At 35.9% G+C, this 16,230-nt stretch overlaps 1 protein-coding gene across 3 annotated transcripts in view; it reads left to right on the top strand.

The window, feature by feature from the left end:
- The window catches only part of LOC126876230 (probable serine/threonine-protein kinase dyrk2), a 264,752-nt gene that overhangs the window by 149,761 nt on the left and 98,761 nt on the right, over positions 1 to 16,230 (top strand). For 2 of the 3 annotated variants that reach the window (XM_050639103.1, XM_050639100.1), the window contains exon 3: positions 15,649 to 15,699. The exons of the other annotated variant lie outside the window; for it this stretch is intronic. In XM_050639103.1, coding sequence (XP_050495060.1) covers positions 15,649 to 15,699 — 51 coding nt within the window. The remainder of the gene's footprint in view (positions 1 to 15,648; positions 15,700 to 16,230) is intronic. 3 annotated transcript variants of the gene reach the window in all.

Here is a 16,230-nt window from a genome sequence, read left to right as displayed (position 1 = left end):
CCTTCCTTTCATTGCGTACAGTGGCGAGCATATAAATAGGGTAACGCGAAGTTCTCGATTTACGTTAATGTGATGGTAGAGATTTTAATGTGAATTTGTTCTAATGGAATACTACGTGAAACTACATTTGTTAAGCATCACGTAACGTGTAATTTTTATTCATTTTGATATATAGTTTCTTATATATGTGTGTATATCCAAATATACAGAAGCGGTGAATGTTTTTTGCGACCGTATAAATAGGGAAAACGTTTCTTCGTCAGTTTTCGCATATATTATTAATAACATAATGCTTGAAAATAATAAACTTTAATATTTTACATCAAATTTTCAATGTTTTACTCGTTCATCTTTGATTTTAATAACTTTGCCACATCTGAGTGCAATAGAATCTCTTAATGTTACACACAGATTTGTTGATCTTTTTTTATACTTCTTCGACAATGTCATGTAATATATTCAAATTCGATAGATTATTCCCTTAATTCTTTTTTCACATCATTCCATCAATGCATTAATCGGATTTAGATCCAACGATTGAGCTGGCCATTGCATAACATTGACATTATGGCTGTTGTAAACAAGTTTTCGCTTTCCGAAAAGTGTGTTTAGGATCATTGACAGCCTGAAAAATCCAATTCCCATTGCTTAAGGCAATAAGAAATTATTTAAAATATCGATATAAATGTTGATTCATAATCCAATCAATGCGACAAATTGGGCCAAGTCCGTTTATGGTCATTTCTCCTCAAACCATTACGAAGTCACCACTTCCTTTAATGGTAAATTTTATGCAATATCATTAAATTCTTCTCCAATTTGCTGACGAACGTACGATCTTTCATCAGAATCGGAACGATTAAATTTTGATTCATCGGTAAAAATAACTTGTGACCATTGCTCTCTTGACCAATCAATATGAGTTTTCGCAATCTCGTCAAAAACGAAATTTCTCTAATTATATGCCCGCCACGTACGAATCCTCTCATCATTCTACAAAAAAAGTACATATTAGGGCAACAAGATCGAGAACTGATTGATTTCAAAGATATTGTAAGTTTAATCTTGTAGAATTTATCATATGCAAGGGAAAGAAAACATAAATAGGTACAAGAGTACTACATTGCGCCTTTCCTTGTTCTTCGTACGAGATTCTACAGAATTAGAGCTAACCAATTCGGACTAACCAATTTTCCACGATATTACCTTAATATCTTTTTGCGTAGAACAACGAGAGGATTGGACGTGTGCGAAAAGGAAAGAAAGGTTGTCATTAAAAAGAATGGTGCCACTGCAAAATGCACGTGCCTCTTTGCACTCGCGAAAAAGATATTATCTTGAATATGTAGTTCACTTTGATCCACTCATATTTTTCCTTTTTTATTTTTCCCTTGCACTTACCGTTTACGAGAAAAACGCTGCCAACTATTAACGCGACCATAACCATAATATTTAGAATACTTTTTTCTCCAACCTACATAAACTACGTAACCTGCGCGTCCCATATATCATTCTCCTTGTTTTCTTTTAACCAACTCGAATCAGTAAACGCGTTGCTATAATATTTTTATAAATCGGAAATTTTCTCTTAATATTTCGTACACCGTCTTTGCCGGATATCCCACGTAACTTAAACGCCGCGTATGCAATTCCTTTCGTCCATTCTCCTCCCCCTGGAGCGCATAGCGATCTCGCGTACGCAATCGCGAGATGTTTATCAGATCCGGCGTAAGGACACGTAATCGAGCAGCACTTGCGTAAGTGAGTTCGGGATCGGTACAATGGGATTCGATCGCGTTCCACCGTTTGTTATTTCGTAGCCGGTAACACGTGTCCCGCGGTGCGTACGGTTTCGCGGTTAAAACCATTAGATCCGTGTCAAACCGGCCTCTGGATGCAAACCGGAGGCCTTCCAAGATACCAACCGAGGCTGTTTCGCGGTTAATTCCATTACACGCTTACGAACGGTATAGCAAAATCGTGTCTGGGGCGGAAAGCTTCGAATCTGTCGCGGCGAGACGCGGCTGCGCATGCACTTTATTCTACTTTTATCGACCGACCACGCCGTTACACTTCGTGGCATACGCGTTTCCCCTTCGTACCAAAGGAATTTTCGGCTCGGCCCGACTTTTTCGTTCGGCCAATTGCACGATCGACTGACGTGGGAACACGGGCTTGGATTGTCTTTTTTTTTGCGTTCACCAATCAAGATCGTCGGCTTTGATAGCGGCTAAATGGGTTAATAGGGGTTTGGAGATTAGGTTTCTTGGGTGCACTGTGTCCCTTAATTATCGAGATACTGGTTTAAGGTTCACATTGCAAGGTAATGGATTAATTAGTTTTGGAGAGTTGGGAAAGTAAACGAGGGTCGGGTTCAGTATATTTCGATGATGGAGTAGTTTAATCGAGGCGTGCACAAGATGTTTCTTTGATCGTGATGATGTAAGTTAAGATTTTGACAATTTGAATTAGCTTCGCTTATCGCAAACATCGTTCCTTCAGCTTCATACTTCGTTAAATTACAACGTTACTCTTTGCTATGGAAGGTTGTTCGACTTGAAAAACATGATGGATTTCTTATAATAGTGAATGCAGCACACCTCATATCTTGTGAAAAGAATAGCAGTGAACTAAGATATACCATTACGATTCTCAGTCATACGGGAGTTATAAAAATAGTTGGATGTAAACGATTACGTTGATTCATAAAATATTTTTTTACGTATTTTTTATTATCGTAAATGAGAAAGTTTCGTTGAATTATTCTTCAACCAGCTGTTTCTTCAAGTCATATTTCACGTTAAAATTCCATCGTATAACTACTAAATGATAAAAATCTATTATAAATGAACGTAATCTATATAACATTGTACGGCAATATTTACTCGGTAACGCACGATAACAAACATTCTTACGTAATGTGTGAGAAACGTAATCAGAAAATAATTACATTCAGACATTCTTAACATACGCATTTCAGGAACTTGCTCGCATCAGCCAACCATTTCTTCCTACTTGATTACTGGTAGGATAATACCCTGAGATTTAATTTATCCTTACTAAAAGCGTACAAAGAAACATTTCCAGAAACCAGTGAAAGCCTTTATGTGTAGTTCGTTCCATTTATTTTAAAGCATCTAACCCCTCGAACTTTCCTTTTCCTCGAACATTCTCTCTCGTTGTCACCGTAACGAGGAAGCACCTTCTGTTGCGTGTGAGAATCTCACGTAACGTTGCATCGGACCCCATATTTTTGCAAAGATCATTCGTCCATATACGATCGTAATGTTGTGAACTTGTGTTAATGGATTGTCATTTATTCGATACATCGACGCTTTTCGTTTACGATGAAATATTTATATTCGAATATTGAACGATCACGATATTCATGTATTTATCCTTTGACATCGACTTTTACGTAACACAAAATAAGCAAATATTCTCTTTTATGGGCGATTCTGTTTTAATATTTCATTAATTAACTAAATACGAAATATATTTGTTCTCGGTAAAACTGGTCTAAATTTTTAGCGCATTGTATGTTCTTTACGAAATCGTGCGAAAATATGTGTTCGTACTATTGAAAGTTAATAAAAGAAAATGTTCTTTTCGTAGGCTAAAGGAGAATTGGTTCTAGGAAGGGCTAAAATAATTCGAACTTATATATTCACTGACCTCTATCTGTTTGTACGGAAGTAATTAAATTAGAAGTATTACTCGAATGTATGGTATCAATAGCAAACAAGGACAGATGATTTAATCAAATCGTATAATCGATTTAAATAAGTATGAAAAGAGGTACGCAGCTTTGTTTGACGTACGTGTGAGGAATATATTTTCACCTCGAACAGTGGAAATGTAAGTTTACTTGCTCTACGATCCGTAGAATCTACGTGGTTCATTAGGAATACCAAACATACGCGACTATGAATATTTTAAATTTCTACTCACGTGCTTTGACAGGAATATTCAATATTATCTTGTTATATAAAGAAATAATCTAAAAGATAGATCTAAAGATAGATCTTAGGTAATAATAGCAACTGAGCTACGAAAGAAATTTTAAGTCTAATATAATAATAGTAAAATAACAACGAGGTAAACGTATCCGTGCAATGTGTTCCGCGATCGAAACGCTCCTGATTTTGAACCGTTGCGTCGTCGAAAAGATTCGTCGTGATATTCAGTTCCCTGTTCCTCGAGGTATTTTCGTTTTTGGCACGTTGCTCAGGCCTACATTGAAATACCTTTACGACTGCATTATGCAACCTGAGGACACAGTCTCGAACATCCGCTACCCTGGCCCATCAGAATGACCAATTTTCACTCTCTTGTAACTCTTGATCTTTCTCGATATTATATAAATATGATCAAATTTATATGCAAAAATGTAAGACGCGAGCGAAAAGGCAGAAGCTCGTGAGAAGATACTTTTATAATAATTTGTTAACATATAACAATGAAAATTATTTGTTAATTATTAGTTATTTGTTAACATATAACATTTAAGATAATTAAAATTGGATCCGTAGCGAAGATATTAATTTATCCTCTCCAATTAACAAATTAAAATTCTTCTCCAGAATAGCAACTAACATTATGTTAACAATCGATCGACGGAGAATCGGGCATCTACGACATCTAACCACTTGTTTTCTCTTTTCTCGGCCGCTTTCTTCTCGTACTTCACTTTTCTCTCAATTAATCGCGCGAACACGTTTTATCGCGCTCGCTCGTCCGACTCCCTCGATTCTGCCTTTTTAATAGTAGAATTTTATTACGCCGGGAACTTTCTTCCAGAATTAATCCTCGATCATAAGCGAGCCATTGTTCCAAATAATTAGCATGCAAATTGTATCTACCGGATAAGGCGAAGACGAGATTATATTGTTAACAAAAGTTAACATGCTTTTATAAAAAAAAGTAAGCAAAAGTAAGCACGTGTGTATATATAAGTGTGTGTGTGTGTGTGTTAGGATTTAAGCAAATTGAATGATGATTTTCTTAAGAAGGATTTGTGTCACGATACGTGTAGACGAGAGGAGCATCGCTTGCCGTCAGAGTTTCGACGTTCGTAGCGAAATTCAGGTTCGCTGAGTAGTCCAAATTGGATGAGTCCACTCCACTCAGTCTAAATGAGACAAGATTGGGTCACGACGAAACGCGCGCCTTTACTTTCCTCTCTCTGTTTTCTGTCCTCGCGTTTTATGCCAGTCTTGGGGCGAAGCTTCACGGTGGTCTTATCCTATGAATTTTACATATGGAAGGAATGCAAAATGCTTGAGGAAATACTTGTCTCGATAGTAATTGGTAAAAGCGGTATAAATTATAAAATACATGTACAGGGTGATTGGTAACTGGTGATACAAGCGGAAAGGGGGTGATTCTACGCGAAAAAAGAAGTCAAAAATATAGAATAAAAATTTTTTTTTTTAATTTTTCCATCGAGACAACGATCTACAGTGAGATCCGTTATAACAAGACGTGATAAAGTGCACGCGTACCGAGCGAAAATTCAAAGTCGATTTTCTCGAAAACAAGGCCTCAAACGAAAAATTGTTATTCTATATTTTCGACTTCTTTTTTCGCGTAGAATCACCCCCTTTCCGCTTGTACCACCAGTTACCAACCACCCTGTATTACACTCTCAATAGTTTTTATCTTGTAATATTTTGTTTTCTATGGTCATGTATATTTTAAGAAACATTTTTCAATGACGCTAAGGTTCACCGTGATTAATTTTTAAAAAATCGTCTCATTGGAGTAATCGTTTTTATCGTTACCTTGGTTACATTCGAGTAACAATTTTCAAACCATTGTTTGGCACGTTTTTTAGACCATTTAACGACTAATGACAGATACCTGTCCAACGTCAGTTTGTTCAAGATAATTTATCATGTTCGATTAGATTTATTGTTGTTGTTCCTTCGTTTATCGAGTTTATCGAGAACACTTTGATATTACGATTTTCACGACGAGAGGAGTTTACTTTCGCGGGTTGATGAAAGGAACACTTAACAGGTCGACGAGCTGCAAATAAACACGCGGCCCCCACAAGACACGGCGGATTGCGTAAGCGTGCGTCGTTGTACCGTACGCACTCGAATGTGTGCAGATATTCGTACGGTTCCTCGTCGGCGGAACCGAGTCATCGCGCACGAAACCACGCTTATTACGTAATCATTCAATGCCCCGCAGTCGATCAGCTGTTCTAATCTATTTTTCGTATATTTTGCAATTCATGCGCGATTTTATCGATCGAGAATCGTTTATTTTCTCTTTAAAACAACGAGACTTCGTTTCGGTGAAGATTTCTTCATGGTAAATCTGTGAATTGCCAGCAATGTTGTAGTTTGGAAACTGTGATGTTTCTCGTATGAGAAATTTTCCCACTTGTGAAAGATGGAATTTTAAATAAAGAATAACTTCGGTTTCAAAAATTTATGTTTCTCTGATCTCGGTATCGTATGTCGTTCTTGGTATGTGAATCTATTATCTAGCAGTGATTGTTCTTTTCCTTGAAAATTGTGCTTCTGTTAAAATTTTCGTTGTAAAGAATGTGAATCTTGGAATTTTCTATCGTGTGCTAATCTTGTGTTTCTTTATCGAAGACTTCTTTGTAATGTACAGACAAATCTATAGGTGATTTTTTTTATTTTCCAATACACGATACAATATAAATAAACGTTGTAAATCTATAAATGACTATTCGAGAATACACAAATCTGTACACAAAAACAACGAATATCATTATCTTTCTAGAACTTTGAATCTCTCTTTTTCCATCTAAAAATGGCTGTTCTATTAACAAATTTTGCAAATGCAACCATCAACCAGAAACAAAATTTCTTTCTCGCGAATTCAAAGGAAAAAGGAAATACGTTCCATGTTTCGATATCGGTCAAGAGTCAAAAGTCAATCAATTTTTTCCTATCCGAGACACACTTCGATCAAACTGTGATAGAAGAATTGCGGTTGAAGTAGCACGATCGAGCATGGTCTCGCTATATACGATTCACCAGGTGTGTAATTCCCGAGTCTGGTATCGAGTAAAGAATGATTCGTCGATTATTGGTGCGTGACGCTATTATGCCGCCTGTATGAGAATAGACCGTGCGAAAATCCGCCAGGAAAAACCGTTGGCCGACGCTTTCGCTATAATCGCGTACGCATTTGGATGAACGACGTTAAACTGTTTGCCTGAAAGTGACTTGCCTGCGAGGCATGATTGAGAAATTCTACAGCGGAAACGAGAAAATAGGAGCAAAAACTGTTGTAATTGACGTAATTAAGATGTTCGTCGATAAAAAGATCTGCGATTCTTAATTTTTTTTCTGGTAATGGTTGAGAATCGGTTAGAAACTCTTGAATTATTGAAAATACGAAGAGAAGTTTTAATGGTTATTCAATTTTCGAGGGAAATTTATTGTTAAATTTCTCACTTCTTAAGAAACGTTTATACAAGACGATTTTAAATTTACTTTTTAGTAGATGTACACCCACTTCTACTTTACTTATATCAGTGAGACATAGCGAAGTTATAAATAAACGTTGGTACTTTGAAATAATAACGACACTCGTAAAGTTCAATTTACGAAGTAGAAGTAAAGAAGCTCTTAGCTAAGATTATATTTACATTCGTTCTCGATTGACAAATATTAGACAAAAACATTTTTCCTCGTTTAGTTCATTCTGTACAATGACCGTAATATTAGTTTGTTCAAAAGTTTCTTTCGTTTTATAAAGAAATAATAGACGCGCAATGTTTTTTGTTTTATATTAATTTATTGAATTATGCACGAGACATATAACGAAATGGATCATACCTAATTCAATAAAATAATATAAAACAGAAATTGTTGTTCGTTTATTATCATCCTTATGAAACGAAAGAAACTTTTCGGACAACCTAATATATCGGTGCTTCTATAGCAGAAGTTCAAGTTACCATTGAAACAGCATTAACCTTCCATATTCTAGTGGCTACAAAAGGTACCTATTTTCTAACGAAGTATCTTTTAATCAGATTTTACGCTTAATTTCCATAGTATGAAAATTTTCTACTAAATAATACGAAATTTAATATTTATTTCGATTTAATCAATCAGTGTGTAAATATACTGCGATAAATTCAACGATCTGCGAATGTTTTTCGCAGCCACTATAAACCAATCGCAACTTCAAATTTCCAACGATATAAACAACAATTACACACATCCACTTAAACCGATACTCGTAACACTGAAACGCTAGAATTTAGAACGCTCTGCCATTTAAAATGAAACTGCAACGTCGACGCGACTAATCGCAAACAAAACTACGTAATTCCCGCGATAAACGTGCAATTTCGTAACCGAGCGAGGAATGTAAGGAAAAAATCGATAATAAAATGAACAGAAGACATGATTTTCCCGTTGAATGATAAGCGTTGTGCGCGGCCTGCAGCAGCGCAATTGGTCGAGCAGTACAGTGATCTTTGTATCTGCACGTGCGACGCCCGAGAAAACGGGAGAAACGATTATCTCTGATTCAATGAATGTAAATTACAGTTCGTTTTGGTTTTACAAGCGTGAACGAGGCTCGCCACGCTCGACTGTAATCGGCCACTGCGTCACGGGGCCGCGGATGATTAATCGGCTGTTCGTTTTAATTATTTGCCCGGCAGATTAATGCGAGATTTTGTCCAACCAATCCGCATGTTTTCCACTCGTAAATCAGCGTTCATGCTCCGTGTGGATCGAAAGACTCTCGGTCGCCCTTCGAAGTGAATAACTTGGGAATTTATTTTAACGATTTGACGTCATTTGATTTAGATTTCGCGGAACCGTTTTTTAGAGAGTATTGTTTTCACCGTTTTACGGAGCACCGGATTTATGTTGTTAGCTTGTTACATTTGACACTGTAACTGCGAAAGAAACGGAGATTAATTTCTTGTAAAATTCTCGCCTTCGGTTTCTCGTAATCGTTGTTCGATCTTAGGAAAATGTCGAAAGGTAGATTTTAATTCTTCCATCTTGAGAATTAGTAAGATCTTTTGGTAATTTCCTATTGAAAATGCGTTAATGAAATGCGGAAATGAAAATGCGTTAGGTAGACTGTGTTCTCTTCTTATACGATAAAGTATTCGTAAATTAGTTTTCTTTAGTTAGTCACACGTTATCAGAAATAATAGCTAATACGTGCAAAATTGCAAAAAGTGGAAGATTATCTGCTTTTATTTCAGTCTTCTACCGATATCTCAAGTACTTTTCAATATTCTTGTTTCAGCGTTTTTGTTAAAATCACAGTGTCAATGTAAGACTTGATGTTTCGAGATTCCGATGCTATACTACTTTGTAACTCCATCTTACAGTTTTCCGAGGAAACTATAAACTGAGAAGTGCCCAGAATTTGTGATACTTTGTTGGCAACGGTATTACGCTCGTTACTACGATTATTAATTTCTATATCCAATCGCTTTAACGGAGAAAATCAAAACGATAATTCTACTAAAAGATGATCACCACCGCAAATTTAAGCATCTTTTCACAACAAGCTGCTAGACTGTTAATCCGCCGCTCGGACAAATAAAAATCTCGCAATACCATGAAGAAATTCTTCCAGTTCCTATTAAACGGTAAAAGAATGGGCGATTCAACACGTAAGTACGTTTCAATTCAAGAGAAAAGCGAGATCGCCACGTGATATCACTATGAGAATCTGTAATCGAAAACGATGCTGTAAACAAAAGCGAGTTCACCGCATGCAGAGTTTGTTCGTTGAACGATTATCGATAATTCGGCGAATTACGCGGTGTGTACCTGTACGAGCGACCAACGTTGAACAGTCGAACGATAACAGGTTTGGCGAACGAACGTTTCTCCCGATTTCTCTCGCTTCTTCGACGAATCAAGATCTGTTTACGCACGTAGGTGATATATCGGCTCATTGTACACGTTCAATGCTCGTTCAGCATCGATGACACTCGGAACATACCGGGAAAACTGTTCGCGCTTTTCGCTCGGATATTCGTATACGGCTCTCGATTGATACGAGTTGCATTTCGAAAGACTGTCTGGACTCTCTTGCACAATAGTTTACTGTATAATTAATAATATTAGTAAAGCGATATGCCACGAGTTTGTAGGTCATAGACTTTGATTGTACAATTTTGGAATTTTATGTCGAATTTGTTGTACTTGTGTGAAATAAGAAAGTTTATTTATATTTTAGCATTGACTGGATAGCTTGCTTTGAATAAGAATTACAATTACTTTGAATTACAATTGGTCAGATTTACGTATAAAGTTTCAACTGTTTTATTAACAAAACTTGTTACTGTCATACGCCGTAAGAGAATCGATCGTTATTAATGTCTTGTAAAATTTCATTAATAGAGTTATTAATGTGCTTAATTAGTTTAATCGTGCAAGAGAGTCCTGGTAATCGTTAGCATGATTTTGGATCAAAAAGCATAAAAATGGAGAAAAATAGTAAGCTGATCTACTAAAGTGTTTATCGAATTATTTTTACTTTATGATGGGAAAATTTCATATTCGTGCTCTCTTTTTCAGATTCAATTTCATATTTTGATCATTTATTTTATTTATTTATTTTATTTGATCGTCGTATTTACGATCTAGTTGAATCTTTTAATCGAGACAAGAAAATAATATATTTGATTATTGGTACTTATACCATTCTACAAAACGAAATGAATAAATCATTCGATATGTTTAAACGAATCTTCGTTCGGTAAAGATCGATGAGGAGAATAGTACGTAATTAGTTGTTTACCACGAAAGCCATCCCCGACACAACAAACAAGTAGGAAACGCACGTTGTATGACCGAAGCCAATCCGCACCGGACGCATAATGAAGTTCCTGGTGAAATACTACGACTTCCTAACCGTCAAGTTTTCCACGGTGAGGCTTCAACTGCAGATGAAACTGTAGGCTACACTTTAGCGTTCAAGTTGTGAGTTGTTGGCACAGTGTGTCGGATCAACGCGATTGTTTCGTGATTTATTATACTTGCTCTGATTTTTTGATTGAAATATTCGCACCTCTTGAAACTATTGCTGTCGTAATCGCTATATTAGCGCTGATACGGTTCTTTTCAGATAAATTAATTTCATCTGATAGAATAACGATTCTTGTTATTTGTTATACTATTAGTGCTCTTCGTAAATTATTCCGATTATCAAACATAATCGATGATTATTAATTGTGTAAAATTTTTATTCGAGAAGCTGCGAATACTTCTGTAACCTATCAAATGCATTCGTAGTTGATTTATTCGCATTGCACGCATCGTAGAATAAAATGGCATGGCTGATAATTACAAAAGAGCTTGTTAATACTTGAATTTTATGCAACGGTTAGTATTTAGAGTAGATTCACCGATCGTCGAAAAAGACAATAGAAATTCGGCTATAGAAGAATTGGTAATTGTATGAAATAAATTAGCTATGAATATTTAACGAAGTTCATTTTGTCCAGTTTGAGAGATTGTTTCGAAGTACCTGCTAGTATACTTCAACTTTCTAATCAAACGTTCGTGCAAATATTCTGTATATATTTAGTTAAAAGGAATGTTTGACTCCTATGCATCGTAAATAACACTGTCACCAGCAGATCGTAGAGAAAACAGTTAAATCAATATGTAGCTAAAGTATTTGAAACCCATTATTACCTACTATTTATTCAAGTAAAAACTATCTTCCAATTTTTTTCACCGCACGATATTATCATGCTACAATTTTACCTGTCATATAACAAAATGAAACACCATTCATACAACCTGTCTTATTCTTCGAGCGTTTTATTAATTAATTCGCTTTCCAAAAACCAGTGAAAGCGTTATCTCCTCGATACGACGAACTGTCTTAGTAGCTGCAGAAAAGTTTCAAGGATACCTTACCAAGAGATATCGAGTTGAACATGTTTCTCTCGACTTTCGTGGCGGTGTTATCGCGAACCCTAATAAAGCAGCAAGAAGAAACGACGCAAAGGAGATTCGAATTTTATTAAAAAGATCGTTGACAGGCCGACGTTATCGATAATTAGCCGCGCAAGAGGAGGCGACCGATAATGGCGCACCCGCAATACGCCACGACCTTTCCGACGTTTCCATGAAAGAATGGCATTATTGTCGACGAAGTTAGCACCGCGAAGGGCACGCGTTTCTCTTATCTCGTTTATCGCATCGCACCACCATTCAAACCCTCTCCTTGCCCAGTTTCATTTTGCAAACGATAATCGTTTTGTAAACGATTTATCAGGGTCAAGAAATTGTTCACACATAAAAGCGCGCAGATGTGTGGTAAAAGCAGTGTTAGAAAATGTTTACGAATAATCGAAGATTGCTACTAATTGCTGTTAATCATTCGCCTGATTTATGGCGTAGATCGACGTTTTACTGCTCGAGAAGTTTTACCATAAAGAAGAATACGTTGTTGTATGATTTTTCTTTCTCTCAGTAGGGGAGTTACTGTTTATGGAAAATTCAGAGCGGATAGGAAATATCGAATTGCGAGGTTTCAGCTACTTCGATGTCGATTTGATGATGGTATATGTAATTACTAGAACTCTTTTGCTTAATAATTTACCGATTGGCGATATTGATAATCGATGAGTAACAAGTTGCAGGTTTGAGATTTCTCTCGTACAATTTCGCAATTTCTATGTTACACAGGGTAAATTTTGTTTGTAGAATTTCATTCCTTCTTACTGATACTTTGTAATTAACGATTTATAAAATGTCGCTAATAATATTAGTTCAATTGCGCAGGAGAGCCCAGGTGTGTTACAGGTTTAGAAAACAGCATATTGTTACATCAGTGGTTTATAGACTACGTGCAATAATTAATACGATAATTAATATATTACTATCCTGATGGTCTATGAAAAAAAACGTGTATTAACCAGAATCTAATACATCGTTACGTCAATTATATGCGAAAAAAATATAGTAAAATGTATGTTAAGATACACTATATTGGACGATGACTAGCCAATGACGTATTGGAATGTTAATGACTTATGAACGGCAAAATACTACGTCAACTGCAACCATAACGTGTTGCTATGTAACGTAGTCTCGTCTCATGACAGTGGTAATAAAATTTCAGAACATTTCCTATAACATGCACGGTGTACTCGTAAAAGGTGTGTACAAGCATTCGAATACTTTCGTAAGCCTGTGTACGTAGTCGTACGTCAGCTGTGAAAGCGCTAATAATCCAATCGTCGTTAATTATCCAGTTCGCCAAGCTCGTAGCATTCACGATAACAGTTTTCACCAATCGAATGAGACGTTGGTTTTCCGATTCAATCGCCCACTGGGACGACGTTTATTTAATCCTCGCTCGAACAAGATCATTATACGAAACCAGCCCCTTTCACCAGTCGCGCCACGGTCGAGCCATCACGAGTGAAAAATTCTCATTCATTTTTAAAAGCTATAAAATGACTACAGACTTCGCGAGCGATAAAGGAAGAAGGAAAATCTCACGATCGCGATGAACCATGGCTGAGGCGTTTTAATCGGCCGATTGTCGAGATGACTTGCGAGAATCTGCGTTTACTTGGCGAGAATCTATCGTTAATCGGCTGTCAATTTGCAAACAAACGAGCGGTGATCGGTAAAAAAGATCATGAGACGCTCGTTAAGCTTTCGCTTCGAGCTAATATAATATTCGCGTTCGGCGTGCGTGTGGCTTTCGTAAACGAGGAAGGAGATATTTTTCCGTAATGCCTGATCGATCAAACTCCGATACGTATGTGTTTCTGATGTTTCATTGCACAAGCCAATTATTCAGGGAAGTTATCGCTTACGTGACCTTTTGGTCGAAACCGTTCGTCACGAGTAATTTCAGCATCTTAAAATCGTTCATTGTTAGTGAGAAGTTCATTCTTTGTTACGCTGATTATTCACGAATCTATACTTGGACGAAGCTTGTTTTTAACGATGGACATATATACACATTCGATTCTATACTCTTAGAACATAGTTTTGCACTTTGAAAATTCTTCGAAAGAAATATCTGTATATGCATACTTTTTATTAGAATATTGATTTTATTTATTTATTGATTGACATTATGATTTATGCTCTATATTAAGCATAGAATTAAAATGAAAAAGCAAATTACACGGTGAAATATTATCTGCTGTACGATCAATATCATTTGGAAAATTCGCGATTCGTACCTCTGATCTTGAAAAAAAAAAACTGTTCATATTTCTGATATTCTGTATATGTACACGATATTTCTGTTATTAATTGCAAACTTCGTTCGAGCTCATGAAATTGGTTTAAATAGGATGAAAGTCAAATATAGTATGGTAGGATGATTTTCATATCAGTCAGAATGTTTTGAAAGCATATGGTTGAAATTGATTGAGCTCGGTCATAAAACAAATCGCAAGGCAAGAGAGTTAAAGAAGATGAGGCCTGTCGGAGTCGGTTCCGCTCGTATTCTCCGTCAATTTGTTTCGTGGCGAAGGTTTTATCGAGACATCCATTATTCTTCGGTGGCAGAGGCTCAAAGAGCGCGCGGGAAACGACAAAGACCCAATGAACTTTATCAAGCGTGCACGGTGTGGAGTGCAGTGACACGTCGATGCAATTTGTCAGTCGTTGCACCGTGGTCTTCTCTATGAAAATTATCCGACTGGAACGTAGCCAATAAAACAGCCGTGGAAAAGTTTCGTGGCCATCAAAACCAGTAACCAACCCATGTGTAGCATCCATATGCTACAGCCTATAAAATGGAACCAAAGATACTTTGTTTTCTTTGTTATCAACTGAACCTCGTCTTAGGTCTTAGGTCAGGTGTTTTGTTAACGACAAAGTTAGTAATTAATAGTTAGATAGATACATAGATGGTAGATATTTATTAGTAAAATAATAATAAAATGAGGTTGTGCACGTGGGCGGATCAACGTGTGTGTAGAGGATTAAGCGAGAATGCAAGGAAAATAATTGTAAACCGAGTTCCTTACTGTTTGTTAAACGATACAGTAATATGGTATATGTAAAGTAAATTGAAATTTTGTTGAACAAATCGATGTTTTCGGAAAGTTATAAAACTCAATTTATGATCTCAACTGATTTCCTGATGATTTAGACTTGTTAGAGTGGTCGATGAAACAGAATTTTCGAAATAAAAACCGAATGAAAATTAGGAAAATTGAATGAAAGTAAATAAATATCATGAGAATTCGTTTGCATAACAGTGAAAGATACGTATTTCTAAGTAACGTAGGAATTTCAATTCTATTTACTTACTCGTGTGTTAAATAACAAGTATGAATGAAGTTGTGAATTTGCAACGTAAACGTTTACTCCATAAATTTGTCATTTTTTGATGTAGAAAGTTTGTTTGACTGCGTAGAATGTCACTCGGTAATAAATTTCATTCCACGTGACAAATGTACTTCGTAACTTTTCGCTCTTTTATTACGTAGCTGAAATTCGTTTTTTTTTTCTTTCTTGTTATATCACTCTTTTTACTGTACTATGTTTTATTTCTCACGAATGCTTCTAACATTACACAAAAGTTATATTTACATGCAGCTAATGATCGTACTGTTACGAAATTATTTAATTCACAATAGAGCAATTGATCAATCGATTAATGGTTTTATTCTCTTTGTTTCAGGTGAGTAGGCGCTCCCAAGAACGTGCATCTCTCTACCAAGAGACAGGGAGGGTGAGTTAACTTGAGTTGAAACTATAGTGACATAACTTAACTTTATCGTTCTACCTCCACATTATACAATTTGGAGGAAAAGAATCAGCCATTTTCTTTAATTTACTTGATCAATTCAAATCATCCAACAATTACAAAGTCTATATTACAATTTTCAATTGTATTTTTTAATAATTTGTTTTTTAATAATTTAATAATTGCAATTTTTAATAATTTCATCCGTCTATTCCTTATCTCTGTGTAATTTTAGATTTCAAGAGAATAATCTCTTTATTCATTATTTTTTTCTCCTATGATTCCGAAAGCATCGATGAATTGATCAAAATATCAAGACTTTTTAAACACGAAAGAAGAACTAAAACTTTGTCGAGCTTAAATTATCAAGATATTAATTTCTCGATGATTCCATCACATCAGCCAAAATTCTTATCGAAGATCAATTGTACAATTACGTATATCTGTATGTAATTATGTAATAACGTTATAATAATATCTAATTAATCAGTAACGGTTAAATAGACTATTACTTGT

The sequence above is a fragment of the Bombus huntii genome, chromosome 2 (assembly GCF_024542735.1).
Source record: "Bombus huntii isolate Logan2020A chromosome 2, iyBomHunt1.1, whole genome shotgun sequence".
In the NCBI taxonomy this organism is placed as follows: domain Eukaryota; kingdom Metazoa; phylum Arthropoda; class Insecta; order Hymenoptera; family Apidae; genus Bombus; species Bombus huntii.
The sequence above is the reverse complement of the archived record's forward strand: the minus strand, read 5'-3'. Positions and strand labels throughout refer to the sequence as shown.